The sequence below is a fragment of the Talpa occidentalis genome, unplaced genomic scaffold (assembly GCF_014898055.3).
Source record: "Talpa occidentalis isolate TD23 unplaced genomic scaffold, MPIMG_talOcc4v2.1 talOcc4.12, whole genome shotgun sequence".
NCBI lineage: Eukaryota > Metazoa > Chordata > Mammalia > Eulipotyphla > Talpidae > Talpa > Talpa occidentalis.
In genome coordinates this window covers 71,747,552-71,764,261 of record NW_023601212.1, presented here as the reverse complement: position 1 = coordinate 71,764,261, position 16,710 = coordinate 71,747,552, and the positions used below count along the sequence as shown (strand labels likewise).

The 16,710-nt window shown below is 51.3% G+C and overlaps 1 protein-coding gene across 2 annotated transcripts in view; it reads right to left on the bottom strand.

Annotated features, from left to right (window-relative positions):
- Positions 1-16,710, bottom strand: part of MAD1L1 (mitotic arrest deficient 1 like 1) — a 358,952-nt gene that overhangs the window by 339,211 nt on the left and 3,031 nt on the right. For both annotated transcript variants that reach the window (XM_037506710.2, XM_037506712.2), the window contains exons 3-9: positions 14,525-14,665; positions 11,484-11,663; positions 8,482-8,606; positions 7,509-7,590; positions 5,658-5,788; positions 5,451-5,565; positions 3,050-3,111 (exon numbers count right to left, since the gene is read on the bottom strand). In XM_037506710.2, coding sequence (XP_037362607.1) covers positions 3,050-3,111; positions 5,451-5,565; positions 5,658-5,788; positions 7,509-7,590; positions 8,482-8,606; positions 11,484-11,663; positions 14,525-14,665 — 836 coding nt within the window. The remainder of the gene's footprint in view (positions 1-3,049; positions 3,112-5,450; positions 5,566-5,657; positions 5,789-7,508; positions 7,591-8,481; positions 8,607-11,483; positions 11,664-14,524; positions 14,666-16,710) is intronic.

The window sequence follows — 16,710 nt, the reverse complement described above, 5'->3', positions numbered from 1 at the left end:
TCCTCATAACCCTTTCTCAGCCAAACACTGGTTTTAGACAAGGAAGCACTTGGTGGAACAAACAGCAATGGGCAAAGAAGAACTGTGAGCAGCATGCCTAAAACCAGAAATCCAGTGGACCCTGGTGCAGCACCACAGAACCCAGCAGCTCCCAAGGTCATGGGAGCAAAGCTACCAAGGAGGCGTGGGTGCCACCTAGTGGCAGCAGCTCTTGGAAACCCAGGAGACTAGGGACACAGGTCAGATCCTGGGTCATGACATACCCCACAGTCCCAAGATTATGGCAATTTCAAGTCCACCAAACCAGGCCAAAACATCCTTCCTTTGAACTTCAGCTTCCAAGGCGTCTATTAGACTTCAACTTCACTTGAGTCAAACCTGGCTGATCAAGCTTCAGAGGAGAGGGGTGACTGAATGAATGTGCAAAACTATCTACGTATATCCACTCAAAAAAGTGCATTTTCATGGAAGGAAAGTCGATTTCATCAGACTCTCAGTGACCTCCATGACCCCATGGTAAAAAACCAATATTCTACAAGTCCTTCCAATTTACAGATGTGAAAACTGAAGCATGAAAGAAACCCCACAATAGGCCAGGCTGGGGCCAGTACAAAGTCTTGCCCTAGCTGAACAGAGTCTGAGACAGCCCCATACTCACACAGGTTGCACTGTCACCAAAGTTGATAAAGGGTATCCGTTCTAGACTGTTCTGGCAGACTCCAACCTCCACCTCCCAGACAGCTGCTCTCTGGCAGCATCACCTTCAGAGGCTTCTTGTCTACCAACTTCCACCTCCCATTTCTCTGTCTCACACCCTCCTACAGACCCCTACCTCATTCCTGTGTCCTACATTCCTTTGCTCATCTCCCATCATCCTGCAATTTCATGAAGCAGATTTCACCAAGTTACCCTCCCTGCTCAGAAATCGCTAATATACCCAAAATCTGGCCAAAAAAGATAGACAAGTTCCTCACAGTAGTCAAGGTCATGCAAAATTACAAGTGTAACTCTTGGAGAGGATACCTACTGACAGGCCACACAGGACACATGTACCTATTAAGTGGGGCCTGAGCCCTAAAGTGAAGGCCTACCCAAATGCTCAAGTAGGGCTGATGAAGAGCTGAGATTTCCAAGGTGCCCCCAGAAGTGGTCCAGACACAGCAGACCCCAAGCACATGAAAGAAAATCTGCCCTTGTAAAGCAGCCCCTCACCAAGGGCACCCAGGAGACCAAGGTGACCAGGATGCTTTACTTGCCTCTCTAGAAGTCAGCCTCTGGCTATTCAGAAAGGACACCACCAGTTTCAAGGCACTTCTTCAGAGGACAACCAAATGTAATTCCCACAAGCCTGAGGAAAGCAGCGTATTCCTTCCCAGAGCAAGAAAATGGGCCCAGGTCATGTGGCAGCCAGAAGACGGTTGTACAGGTCAGTGGGAAAGCAGACAAGGCGACCACCACTGCTGTCCCATTCATTTTCCCACCACAAGGCCCTCCCTACCAATCCTAAGCTGGTAGAGAACACAGGCAGGTTCCCCCACCTGCCAGCCCTCTGGACACCTGCTTCCTGCCCCTCACTCGGGATCTGGGATTAAGAGGCAGTTACATGAACACACACACACAAGCAACAGACCACCTGAGATCCAAAGGCAGGTGCCCCAGTTGGCTGACAGTCACCTGCAAAACTTTGTTTGCTCACAAACTGGCTGTGCTTATGGTATGGTCCTCAAATTTTCCAGGACACCAGAGTAGGGTCAAGGGGCAGGTGCTGGCCTGACTGATGCTGCATGCCTTGTGCACATGCTGGGCACACTAACACCCCAGCAGGCTAATCTGATCAACATCCACGGCCATCTCATCTCCCACAGAAGAAAGAAGTCACAGAGGTTTCTTTTCTGATGAGTATCTCCCTGGGAGCAAGAGAGAGGTTTTCCGGTTAGTTAATAAGCGCAGAGAACAGAAGGAAGCACAAAGTATTTAGGGCCCTGCTGCGGACAGCCCTACATGAATCTGGGTCCTGCAGGTGGAGTTCAAGAGGAAACAGCAGACTCTGTGACTCTGTGAGGCAGAAAGAAAATGAGGAGGCATTCTCAGGTAAAAGCCAACTGGAGTCCATAGCCGATCAGAACAGCCTAGGCCCCCAAACCAGCAATCGGAGGGTAATTACAGGACCACTCTTACTGAAGGGTCTCAACCACAGCCTAGTTTCCAAGAGCAGCAGGAAAGAAAATAGTCTTAAAGTCACACAAGCAGCTATGACAAAGACCCCTTAAACATCTGGCCTCTCCAAGCTGCAAGGACTAATCTGCAATGATCAGTCTCCCAAACCCCAGGGAGGAATAATGGGGCACAACACAGGGAGGGTAGTTCATCAAAGCTGCTCGGTAAGTCAGTCTGTAGGGGTCTTAGGGAGTCTAGGGGGGTGAGGGGCAGACAATGGCAAAGCAAGGCTGGAAAAAGAGCAGTAGAAATCCCAGAGGACAAGCTGTGGAAGAGACAGGAGTGGTGGAGAGATGACTATGGTCTGCCCTTTACTTCAGAAAGCAAGATGGCCAGCCCAGCTCTCAGGCCTGCACTGGTGGCTATCCAGCAGCTCCACCAACAGACCAACTGAGAGGCTGCTATGGGGCCTAAATGGGTCCACAATTCTCTGTTACTGTGATCTCCTTTTTCACCCCAGAAACAGTTCGTCTCCACGCCCTACAGCCACCCAAAATGAATGTCACTCCCCTAAAGCAATTATTTCCTCAGAGTATATACAAGAGTCCTTTAGCAAAGCCCAACGATGTAGGGCAGTGAAATCCCTGCCATCACTTTGCTGCAAATGTTCCAACTTTAAATGAAGATGGTATTAAGACGTTGGCAGGGAGAGTGACATAGCTCCATTTCCCTCCCACTATGGAAGGACCACGCGAAAACTAAGCATCGTATGGTAAAGGCTTCCGGAGCCACTCCCGGCAGTCTCTGCTGGAGGACCCTGGGGAGGTAGGGCCCACTTTGCAAAAGTGAACTGCAGAAGATGAGACACATAGGCACAAGCACTCTTGCCTACCTGATGCTCAAGCCAGTGGTCTGGTCCAGTTTCTCCCAGCTCTGCAGCTTTGCCAGCAGCCTCTGGAACAAAGATAGATCATTAGACCACCAGGCCCTGTCATCTCTTGTCCAAGGACAACAGGGCCCTCCCGCTGTCCTTTCATACCAAGTCACCATCTAACTCCTCTCACTCACAGTGCAGTCACCCTAGACCAAATGCACCAGGTAGAACCAATAGTGACAAAAGGATGTTATGTCTCCCTGACCCCTTTCTCTCAGGTGAAATGCACAAAATCTCCCAGTGTGCTCCACAGCAGACAGGTCACATCCTGGTTGATGAAGTTAAACTGCATATATAATTCATTCCCTGTACCCTAGTTGCAGTAAAGATCCCAGCAGGGAAAGGAAGTGGGTAGGATGGGGAAGAAGAACAGAAGCTGGGCATTAGGACCACCAGGACTTGCTGCTCCTCATCTCCAGGTGCTCCCCAGAGTGTCCAGCCCTAGGGCGGAGGAAACCCCCCTCCAACACAGCAGCCCAGACGCATGGCCCCAGAGATCCAGGGACAGTCCTGAAGAATGGAAGGTGGTGCATCTCCACCCAGCACTACAAGAAGACACCTGCCCCTGTAGACCTCACATCTGCTCCACACTGACCTGTATTCCACAAAGCCCTGCAGTCCCAACTCCCCTTCTAGATTAAGGTAAGCAATGTGAGGACAAGGCCTCTACACCTTTGTCTGGCCCACATCATCTTGCCCCAGGGCTAGGCATAGTGCTATCCTCATGCATTCCGCCAGCTATTCCTGAGCCCATCTTGTGATTTTATCATTATTATAGACCATCTTAATGAATACTTATTACATGCCTAGCACTGCTTAAGCACGTCACTTTAATTCATCTAAGCTCACAACCCTAAGAGGCAGACACTGTTATTCCCCATTATACAGATGATAGAGAGGGTGAATAACTTGCCCAGGGTCACACAGCCAGCAGGCATCCCCAGCAAGATCTGAAACTACTCAGTGTGATTAAAGAGACAAAATACTAACCAAATTCAAATACACTATGTTCAAAGAAAACACTGCAAAGCCCAAGTTGCCTTTCAGGAAAGAGCCCAGCTAGGTCAACACACACAAAAGGAGCCCTGCTCTCACCCCACGTGCTCAGGTTGGCAGAAAAACTTCCTCTTGGGGCCTCCCTGGTGGCGCAGCAGTTGAGCGCTGGGTTGCGAAGCTGCCCGCAGCCTCTGCAGTGCCAGTTCAATCCCCGGCTGCTCCCCGGCCACCAGAGGAGGGTCCCACATGGCGCGCAGACCTCTCCTGCCGCCCGCTGCTCCCCTCAGCAGTGTACTTCGGTCCTTCTGCCTGCTCTGCTCCCCGCTCTGGCTCTGGTGAATTCTCTCACCCTCTCATGCTTCTGACTGTACCCACTGCTTGTATAAATAAATAAAAATAAATCTAATAAATAAATAAATAAATAAATCTTTTTAAAAAAAAAAAAATTCCTCTTGGGTTAAGCTTACTGCAGAGTCTCAGCCACGGAAAGGCTCGAAGACCTGCCCGGACCTTAATGGCACAGAGCTAACACCAGTTAACTCTCACACTCCCCACACACAGAAGCCGGGGCAGTGGAGACTGGTAGGCAGAGAGGGGCAGCCGTGCACAAGACAGATGCTGGGCCGGGAGCCGGGAGGAACCAATTCTGACCCCCACCATGCAAACTGAGCAAGAGAGAATGCTCTGAACCAGATATGCTCCAGTCTGCCAGAGACGACAGTAGGATGCTTTCTGCCTGATGACATCTCCCCACAAAGTATCACCTGTGAGTCCCAACAACAGACACAGGTGTCCCTTTACATCCGTGGGTGGGAACTATCCCAGGCGATTCGCTCTCTGACTCACCCTCTGTGTCGGTTTTCCTGTCACTAATGAGAGGCTGCCAACCACATAAATTTGCTATCTCACAGCTCTGGAGGTCGCAAATCCAGCAAGGATCTCATTCAGCAGACCTGGCTACTCTGAAGGTTCCAGGAGAGAATCTATTTCCTGGCCCTATCCAGATTCTAGAGCTGTCCACAGGTCATGGCTCAGCCCCTCCTCCCTCAGCAGTGCCACAATCCCATACACCCTGATGCCTCCTCCCTGCCTTGTACATGTAAGGACCATGGCCCCCCAGAACAGCCTGTCTGGATAATTAGGGGTCTCCCTACCACAAGCCAGCTGATCAGCACCCCTAATTCCCCTCTTCCACATCAGGTGGGAGAGCCAGTTCTGAGGATGAGGACTGCCATTTCCAGGTCACTGTTCTGCCAACATAGCCACAAAGAGGCTACCACAGTCCAGGCGAGAAGCTGGACTGAAACATGCAGGCCTTCGACACAGAGGTCAGCCCCACAGGAAAGAGCCATCTCAGCCTCACCTCCTTCTCCAGCTCCAGGTCAACCAGATTCTCCTGCATCTTCTCCTGACGCCCCAGCCTCCGCTGCAGGCCCTCAAGTTCCTCGCGGAGCAGCCCGTTGGTCTCTCGAGTCTCCCTGAAGGACCACAAACAGTCACTCAAACGGCCACACGTCCTGGGGCTGTGTCCAGGAGTGAGAAGTGAAGCCGCCTGCCCACCCCAGCTCACCGCAGGTAGGAGTTCTCCTCCCTCAGCTGCTTCAGCTCCCGCTCCATCTTGGGCAGCCGCACGAGCTCAGACTTCATGTTCCTCACAATGGCCGCATCCTGCTCCTGCAGGGACAGCTTCTGCTCCAAATCCTGCGTGAGGAAGGAAAGAGAAGAAAGTCACCGACGACAAAGTTCTCTGAGGCAAGTCACTCTCCCAGGTCCTCTGCGACCCTGGCCCCACATGCCCTCTTCCAGGAAGCCTGCACTGGTTGCACCAGTGTGTCTCTGTGCTGTGTCCTCAGCTTACACTGCCAGGGCATGCCCCAGCGGCCAGTGGCACCTCTCACTGTCATACTGTGCTGTCCTCAGGACAGAGACCTAGCACACATCTGACCAAGGTCAATCAGCAAAGGCTCCCTGAACAGTGAAAACATCCCACTCCTCCAGTGCCAGATGTGCTCTCAGCCCTAACAACACCTAACAACTGTCTTCTCCATGGTGAGGACTTCTTTGCAGTATCTAGTCCCCTTGGGCTACAATGGGAGACACCTGTCAGAGAACAGGCTTAGCGTATGAAACCAGGGCCAGATCAGCCAGTCAACGAGCAACACTAACGACCCTTCTCTGTGCAAAGGACTGGGTCAAGTAGCAGGGACAGAGTGACGAGGAGAATAGATGGGGTCTCAACAGGGAGGAACTAGGAGTCTGTGGGAAAAGAGATAGGAATTTGGGCACACAAATAAATCCTGAGAAGTGGGCCTAGGCCTAAGGCTAGAGGGAAGAGGGTAGGGAGCGCCAGGGAGAACAGAGAGATGAAGCAGGGTACTCGAATTTGAGGCATCCAGCATGAGAATGGGAAGGAAAGGGGTCAAAAAAAGGCAGGGAACAGCCTAAAGGACTACGGTGATGGATCATAGGGGCTATGGTGGCAGAACTATGGGGACTACACCTAAAGGGAGAAATCAAATATTGCACAAAAAGAACAATGATGTAAGAAAATAATTTAAAAAATAAGCACAGGTACTTGAGACTCCACAAGGCCACACAGCCAGAGAGAAAATAAGATGTGATGAGGTGATAACATGGGCCAGTGTGCAAAGCTGGGCCCAGAGGCTGGATGCCACTCTAAAGGCCCCAAAAGGGGCTTCCCTGGTGGCACTAGGGGTTAACTCTCAGCACTATGAAGCTATTGGCCGCATGAGTTCCATCCCCAGCCAGGGAGCTGACCCACATGACACAGCAGACCTCTCCAGTCTCACTTGCTGCTCCCCTCAACAGTGTATTTCAGTCAATCCACCTATTCTGCTCCCCACTCAGTCTCTGGTGAATCCTCTCACTCCCCACACCTTTGGCCTATACCCCAGTTCTTATATGTAAAAATAAATAAATCTTTAAAAGAATAATAAAAAAATAAAGGCCCCAAAAGCCTGCATCCTGCATCCTCTGTCCCTGGCAGGGAGTCATTCCCTCCTGCTACCCCAGCACAGCCCAGCAGGCCTGCAGACCCAACTTGGCAGGCACCAGCTATACATAGGACAGGGTTCAGCCTTCATAAGCTACTCTGTCCTCTCTCAACACTCCTCTGTACTTGGGACTAGCATGTTTACTCTCTTCGTTACACGTCTGTTGTCTTCATCCACTAGAACATGAGCTTCCTTGGAGAGGATGTCTCTTACTCAGTGTGCATCCCTAGCCCCTGGCACAAGGCCTGGAGCATGGAGGAAATGGTTGATCAGTGTCAGTGAGCTGTAGAGGGAACAGGCAGCTCACTGTCCCCAAATACCACTGAGCACGCCCCCAGCTCAGGCAGGAAAGTTAAGCCCACCACTGTGATGTCTTCAAGACAAGACCAGGGACTAGAGCAACTCACCTTAATCCTCAACTCCTGGTCTGCCTTCACTTCTTGGCTGGTCTGGAGTTCCTGAATCTTCTGATTGGCTTCCTGCCATTTTCTATCAAGAGAAAAGCACATCATGTGCAGGATGTGGTGAAAACAATATCCCCTTCACCCTGAGGGCTCTCCAGTGTGGATACACACCCAGACACTCGCCCTACTAGCGGTTCTGTGGCCTCAGCTCCTCATCTGGAAAGGACAGGGGGAAGTCAAGAACACAGCAGCCCTTGGTCTCCCCTATCCCCATGCTGGTCATACGACAGCTTCCACTAGCTCTGGTACCATCTAGTCGAAGACGCACTGGTGACTTCCCCACTCCACCTAGAGGCCGACACTCACCCTAAGACAATGTGTGCTAAGGTAAAGGCCAAATTCTTCAGGAACATATTCAATCTCCATACCTCATCTCCAGCAAATTCTCTCACACTCTGGACCTTTGCTTAGAATGTTCCTTCTGCCTGGAACATCCTTGCCCAACCACATAGCACCCCAGGGATGTCCTACACAGTCTTTAAAATCTAGCTCAAACATAGACCCTTTCCTGAAGCTCTCTCTAAGAAGACATCCCCACCCTGGGCAGGGAAGAAAAGATGGCTCCCTCTTGTCTCAGAACACTTGCAGCATCGCCTCTTATTCTGCCTTGTCACCCCAGCTCCAGAGGCCTCAGCGTTTGTCCCCTAACAGCCTGTGGATAAGGACAGCACTTAGCCTCAATGCACACGACACTTGGCTGCTGGGGGTCATGAAGGGGAAAGTGTTCAGACTCAGAAGGCGCAGGAAGACAACCTGGACTTCCTGTATGGCATCTTCTGCATGGCTGGCAACGTGTACTCAGTTCCGCCGTGCCCTGAGCAGGTTTCAGGCTGACTACACCCAGGGCAACAGGTGGTCAAGATGACCGGGCCAAGTGGTGGGGACTGTGTGCGATGGCCCCACCCACCCCACTCACGTGTTCTGCAAGTCCAGCTGCTCCTTCAGCTCCTGCTTCTCAGACTCCAGGCGCTTCACTTGCATCTCCTGGTTCATCACATTCCACTGCAGTTCTGAGAGCTTCCCCTTCAGTGCACTGATGGTCTGAAAGCACATGGGGCAGACGAGTTACTTGCTGAGGTCAGCCTTGGCGACTTCTGGCCCATGAAGGGAAGTGAGCACACAGACCAGACAAATGCCCTCATGAAAGCCTGTCCACTCCCCAGGGCAGGGACAGAGTAGAGTCATCTGCTCTCTCAGAACACAGGAACCAGGACAGACAAGATATTGCTCCTCAATCCAACTCCTGCCACACATTTCCCAGAAGCTGATGGGAAGAGACTGGGTAATGGTGACGGGCTCCCAGCCAAGATGGATCCAGACCTCATACTACGCATCTGGAAGCCTCCATGCCCAGTGACCTGGTGATAGCCCTTCCCCATCCCCCACTTCCCTGATGTGCTCTGCATGGTTCTCCCTGGACACCCCATTCTTTTGTCTCTCAGTCCTGACTGCCTTCCCTAACCCCACACAGCACACAACTCTACCAGCTACGTACTGAAGATGCTGCCTAGGAACCCAGGCAGATACCCACCAAGAAGCACGAAATAGGGGACTGAATTTCTCAGAATGATGCCATGAAAGCCACATGGGATGTCAGGGGCTGCAAGCATGCTGTGTAGACTGAAGAGCAACCAGCCCACAGCAGTCAGAAAGGGGGTGACAGGGGTTGTCTGAGAGCAAAACCTCCATGACAAGACCACTGGACATCCAGGAGCAGAATCACCAGCCCCAGCTCAGACTATACCCTCACTGGGCAACTTGCTGGTAATCTCACTCCCTAAGGCTTTTCTGGGAAGAACATGCCACACAGGCCACAAGAGAACCAACCCACTCAGAAGCACCATTGTAGATTAACAATTGGAAACACTGCCACATCAGCCTCTGAACCAGATGCCAACCAGAGTGGGAGGGCAAGAAATAGACAGCAGACACCACCACAGGGATGACACGTGGGGACACCCTCTGCAAACACAGTGCTCATTCACCTGTCTATGAATACCTGCACCAACCCAGGGCCCACTTAAACGTGTCAGCACCAGGCCTCCCTGTTGGCACAAGGGGTTAAGTCTCAGCACTATGAAGCTTTCCCCAGCCACTGCAGCACGAGTTCAATCCCTGGCCTGGGAGGTAACCCACATGGCACAGCAGATCTCTCTTGTCTTGCCTACTGCTCTCCTCAGCAGTGTATTTCAGTAGATCCGCCTGTTCTGCTCCCCACTGTCTCTGGTGAATCCTCTCACCCAGACCCGTCCCCACCTCTGGCCTATACCCCAGCTCTTGTATGCATTAATAAATAAAAATAAATCTTTTTAAAAAATCAATCAATAAATAAATAAACATCAGCACCATGACCCCACGCCCACCTGAGGAGACCAACACTGGGCTTCCACATCCCACACCACCCGTCTATACAGTTTGTTTTATTACAGCAGTGAGTATCAATCTGGCAATCAAAAAAGATTAAAGGTGCAAAAAACATATTTAACAATGAACATATCTTTTGAGAAGTTCTATAGCATTCAAAAATGCAGTGGGCGCTAAGCACTGTGCTAGACACAGGGGACAATGGCCAGTCCCATCGAGGACAAGCATGTGGAGAAGACAGGCTATCAACAGGTCAAGATGACCACAGTGATGAGGTACAAGCCAGGGGACTGAGATAATGGACAGGGAGGGATGTTGTGGCATTAGACTGAGTGACCAGGGACAGTCTCTTGGAGGAGGCAAAAAAATAAGCAAGACTCATGGTCCTCATCCTCCTGGCCTAGACCTTTTTGCAGACGAGGCCCCACTCTGCAGACTGTTTGCAATTTCTGTGGTAAGGGTCTCACTCTTCACTGAAGAGAGTGCAGACTGCCCTCCCGCTGGACATTGCACCTGCTTCCCACAGTCCCCATGGGCCAGGAAGGAAGCTCAGGCAAACAGAGACCGAAAGGGGCCTCTGTCTTGAGGCTGATCATGGCTCTTCTCCTGCCAACATCCACATCAGAAGACAGATGTCAGAACAGCCTTAACATGCTCTCCAGTGCTGCCAAGGCAAAAATAACCTGGAGCCTGCTTCCGAAGATCCATCAAATAGAGAAAGCCACACAGAGAGAGAATACCAATGATCCCACGCTCCCTGCTCCCTCCCTGGCAGTTTTCATCTTCCCTCTCAGCACCTGTGATTTTGAGCAACACAGGAAAGAGACAGGCAAGGTCAGAGGGGTCCAGTTTCCCCAGCATCAATGCCTGGGCTATTTCTAAAATGCATGTACCTTCAACTAGCAGAAAAAGTAAGACTACAGGCTCTGATTCTGGAGATGCTCTCAACAGCCAACAGACCGTGCTAATAATCAAAAATATGCAAATCGAGGCACCTACTTACATCTGCTGAAAAGAAAGAACACAAGTACTTCCAAAAATACCACTATCCCTGACAGGTCAGGCTGCAGTGAGCCCAGAGAGCCCGACGTGACTGCCTGCATACCACGGCAGCCAGCACAAAGCCATCAAGTCACACCTGGGACCTTACACCCCACTCCTGGGCCTGTCCACCAGAACAATCCAACAGAAACAGAAAGGCCATCACATCTGTATGCATGCATATGGGGCGGGGGTTGGGGGGGGTGGGGGCAAGGGAATGAAAAACTAAAACAATTGAAAACAACAAGAAATGGACTAGTAAACCATTAAAAATCATAATTACGAAGACTACAAATGTATTTAACCTATTAAGTGAAAACTAGAAAATGGAAAATTAGTACTTTTGCTATTATTGCAATTATGCAAAGCCTGCAGGGGCCCATAGGGAGGCAGCACTGCCGCGGGGGAATCTAGATGGCCTGTCTCTCTTTCCAGGACAAATGGCCCAGGGAGAGAGAGGGAGGGTGGGCAGGCAGCCCCCGAGGGCCCAGAGTTTAAGGTTGGTCCCCTCACCTCGCCGGCTTCGGCCAGGCCGTCCTCCTTCTCCCGCAGCTTCTTGCTGGTGGCATCCAGACTCTGCTTACACAACCTGTGGCGCTCTTGTTGCTCCTTCATCTTCTCCTCCACCTCGGCCTCCCGCTCCTGCAGCTGCCGAATGCGGGAGAGGAGCTCCTGGTTGCGGTCAACCTCACGCTGCCAAGACAGAAGGACTTTGTGGGAGAGAGTAGGAGACCTGCCCTGTGCTCCTCCCCGAGGAAAGGATCCAGACCCAGAGAAGAGCCAGCAGAGCTGTCAAAGGCAGGAGAGCCAGAGGCTGGGACCCCGCCCCAAGGCGAGTCCTCTGGCCACAGCAGCACCACACCCCACACAGGGAGCCTGAGCGACCCAGGAAGACGCTCAGCACAGATCACACCACGCCGTCATTAGCCGTCTGCGCAGGGTGACCATCGGTATAGGAGGTGAGGCGTGGAAATCTCAAATCCAGACCTGACCTTGGAGAGACACCTCTGAGCATCTGCAGCAGCAGTGGATTCTGTAGGCGCGCACTGGGGCTGTCGTTAACATGAGTCGGAATTCTGCACCTCCGCTCCCCCACCCACATAAGCAGTCAACCGATCGGGGACAGGTGGCGTGGACATGCGTCTGCACACAGGAACAGTTGATCCCAGGGCCCCAGTCTGCCATGTGGGCACATTAATTTCCTGCAAACCTTGGGAGTCAGTCTGTCTCTGTGCCTCAGGGAAATGAGTGACTTGTGCGGGTAAGGAATGGACAGAACTTAGACTCTTCACTCTGATGATCCTGGGTTCCTAAATGTCAACTCTTGGTCACCGAGGTTACCCTGAGCCCATGGAGCCCAGGGGCCACAAAGTGGGAGCTTGAGTCATGGGGCAAAGGCGCCGAGACCTGCTGACATGAGCCTGACGCTGCTGAGCCTTCACCAGCCTCTTCGGAAAGCTGAGCTGCAGAAGCTTCTTCCCAGGACAGCCAGGTACTCCCAGGGCCTGTCTTACTCAGACAAGCGCTTGTAACAGGACCCTTCCACTCAGCTTAGTAAGAGCTGAGGCGGGGTAGCAGCCTCCTGGGACCCTGAGTTGGGACCCGAAGGGATAAGGAGCTGCAATTATAACCTCCAAACAGCCACGAAGTCCTGCACCTGGGACCCTTCCATGCTATAGGAACAAGGTTGTAGGGTGAGTCAGTGCAGTGCCCTGGTCAGCAGGTCAGAGCAGGAAGAGGCATCTCTACCAAGGCTGCCAGTCCCAAAAGCAGGTGAGGCAGTCCATACAGGGTCCCAGACACCAGTCCCATTATTTAATCAGTACTTGTAGGTGGGAGGGGCCAAAATCATAACCCAGCAGTCCTTCCCATCCAATGAAAAATGCTAGTCCCTGAAAAACCATTACAAATGTCCAATACACAAAGGAACAATTTGAAAATCACTGCTTCAGATGGTTCTAGGTCAGCCAGTTGTCAGTGAGCAGGGAGGGCAAGGCCTCACCCAGACTGGCCTAAGCTCAATGAGGGATCCAAGGATTAAGCTTGGGCAGCCCCGTACCTCTGGACTCCTCAAAACAAGACTTTCAGAGATCCTGCAACAACCCCTTGCTTGTTCAAACATTTTCTGGGTCCCTCATAAGGTGCCACAGCCTTTGCCAGACACTGGAGTTGGAACCAGCCCTTGCCAATAGTTCCATACCATGTCTCCTACCTACGAGCCAGGGCAGTGCCACAACACCTCAATTCCTATAGTGGGATGACCCCTGCTATAGGAACCCTAATGAAGGGCACTTCAATAGCTGTAACCTTCCCATGGTCTCTCCCTGCCTCCTGCCCCAGAACTGCCTCTCCTAGAAGGCTCAGAGCATATGGAAAACGCTGCCCCCAGGAAAACAGCATTGGGAGTACCGCCAGGGTCAAGGCAGCAGCACGCTGCCTGCAGATCATGCCTCTGGGCTTACTGAGCCCGCACAGCACACCATACCCAGGAGCCTGCACGCCAGGTTCAAATACATCCAATTAGCAGCACATCATCTAAGACATCAGCTATTTTTACAGGGACTAGGAAAGCATGCAAATATGCCACATAAGGCAAGAACAAGGCCACTCATTCATCCTCAGGGAAAGCACAGAGGCTAGAGACTTTCTGGTCCAACGCTCCGCTTGCCACTTGGCAGCATTTCCACAACTCATCAGCACTTATTAAGAAATCTGGCAAAGTGGCGTCCCTGGTGGTGCAAGGGGTTAAGCACCGCACTATGAAGCAATCCGCAGCCTCTGCAGCACGAGTTCAATCCCCGGCCGGCCAGGGAGCAACTCACATGGTGCAGGAGACCTCTCCTGTCTCGCCCGCTGCTCCCCTCAGCAGTGTATTTCAGTCAGGCTGCCTGTTCTGTTCCCCCACTCTGTCTCTGGTGAATCCACTCACCCCACCCCCCCACCCCCACATCTCTAGCCTGTTCCCCAGCTCTTGTATGCATAAATAAATAAATCTGTAAAAAGAAAAAAAAAAAGAAAGAAATCTGGCAAAGTGCTGTTCATCAAAGCAAAGAAGGCAAAGGAAAAACCTAGCACCATCTCTGGGTAGCAGGGTGCTAATGCTTTCCCAGCCTGCCCTGCATAAGACAGGAACGTCAAGCAACTCCAAAACTGGAGTTCTCTGCTCTGAAATCCCACAATCATTTCAGCAACACCCAGCCTGGATCTGAGACCCTTAGGTAACCTAGCAACATCCCACGCCTATGATTCCCCTATTATCTGGCACTGAACCCTAATTCTGCTAGATCTGCACCCTAATTCTTCCAGAGGGAGGAGGAAACTAGGAAACCCAGAAAAGAGGTAGGCCTGCCAGCACCAGCACCTCACTGGGCAGTCATCCCCTCCATACTGCCCTCAAGGATGCTGAGCACAGTCAAGATCTGTGGCCTGAGAGGCAGACCCTGGCAACCCACGGGGTAAAGTTCGTAGGCTCCAATTCAGCAGGCTCTTATTTGTGTGGTCTGCAGGTACCATACAAAGCCCCTGGTTCCAGGGGGCTGCTTGACTGAACCCACCTCATAGCTCCTGGCACTGGTGCTGGCTGCCCGCTCCAGCTCCACACGGGCCCTCTTGTGGCTCAGCTCCATTTGCATCTTCTCCCGCTCCACCTGGATGAGGTGAGACTTGGAACGGATCTGCTCTGCTCGCTCCTCCAGCTGACCAGGCCATACCCAAAAGAAAGAGAACTCTCAGTAGCTGCACCTAACAGGAAAGTGGTTCATTCAACACTCACTCGCTGAGCAGCTGTCCCAATAAGGCCTGTACTCAGCCTCAGGGTGGATGCAACACTGGGCCCCCAGCTGGGAAATGGGTGTGGGGAGGCAGCAAGCAAAGAAAGGAAGGTAAAAAGTGATAAAAGAAGGGTATAATTTAGGATGATAGTGTCTACATTTATTTTGGAGAAGAGGGTGTTAGTTTCCTAACACTGTGTAACAAATCACAACAAACTTGGTAGCTTAAAAGATCCACATATCCGCTGAGAGTCCTGTAGGTCAGAAGTCAGCCACACATGGTTGCACTCTCTGGTCAGGGTCGCATAGGTTAAAATCGCCATTGTCAGCCAGCTGTGTTCACATCTGGAGCTCGGAATCCTCCCCACACTTGCATGGTTGTAAGAACAAGGCCCATTTCCTTGTCATCCTTGTCATCTGGGAGCTGTCAGCTCCCAGAAGCTGCCCTCATTCCTTGCCTTATGGCCCTCTCCACCCCTAGAATGACCAGGGAGAATCCCCCACCTGAGGACCCCTCTCTGTTCAGCATCTCTGACTCTGAATGCTGACGTGACAGAACCCACCAGGCACTCTACCCAATCTTAAGGTGGACTGATTGAGAACTTAATTATATCTTCAAAGTCCTACAAGATAATGATACAGACCAAAAGAGCCAAGGATAAGAAATCCGAGGTCATAGAAAAGGCATCTTCTCTGTACCACTCGCCCCATTTTTGGGGGTCTATGTTCTTTACCCCTGTGATATTTTCTCTCTTTTTTAATTCCCACCTGTTGACATTTGGAGGGGGTAATTTCTAAGTCTGGTCTCCATCAAACTCACTACCCTTCGTAGTCTCACCTCTGGGTTGGCAGTAGGTCCCAGCTTTTCCAAAGGACAGCAGGACCCCACCTCCAGGTGCCACTGCACAGAGATCAGGAGTCCCAGAGACAGGGTCCATGGACCACATCTTCCTGGAACAATGACTGTATTTGGAAGTAACTGGAACATTACTTTTACATTTCAAACACTGATGCATAGTAGAGCAGGCTATAAACGCTTCCAAACAAGACCCTTAAAAAAATGTGGGACAGGGAGACTAGTGGGAAAGACATAGCAACCTCTGCTCTAGACCCCCAAATGTGCATATTCTCTGTGCCCTTACCTGTCATTTTGGGGGCAGTTCAGGAAAGAGAAATAATCCCAGACTGAGTTCCTGGACAGGACAGAGTCAGGGTTCGAGGCCAACCTTGCAACTACACGACTAACCAGCTTGCTCAGCTACACTGCTCACTGACTGACCCCAACAAGGGAGCCTTTATAGCACCAGCTGAAAGAACTGAAGACCTCCAGAGTTCTAGATTCTATAGTTCTCACAGGTAAGCTAAAGTTTCTATTTGCATCAATAAAATAATAAAAGCTTAGACCAATGTTGCCAATCTTATTTTGCCAATGAATAAGAATCAAAACCAGGAAATTTTATGACCATCATCTTTTCAAAAAAAAAAAAAAAATTTAAGGCCAAAACCAAAATAAACATAAAAGACCTAATTTCAGGGGCCTCCCCAGTGGTGCAGCGGGTTGAGCACAGCACTGTGAAGATGTCTGCAGCCTCTGTAGCGTGGGTTCGATTCCCGGCCAGCCAGGGAGAAACCCACATGGCGCAGCAGGCCTCTCTTGTCTCACCCGCTGCTCCCCTCAGCAGTGCTTTTGGCCCATCTGCCTGTTCTGTTGCCCGTTCTCTCTCTGGTGAATCCTCTCACCCTCCCACGCCTCTGGCCTGTACCCCAGCTCTTGTATAAATAAATTAAAAAATCTTAAAAAAAAAAAAGACCTAATTTCAGAAAGAACAATCCTTGCCTCCTCCCCTCCCTGCCAAAAAAAAGAAGCAGTAAGCAACTCAGATTACTAATATATTAATTCAATTGCTCAGCAAATGAATGCTTTACCAAACACTGTACAGGCCTCAACAGGGCTCCCAGAGCAACCAGAA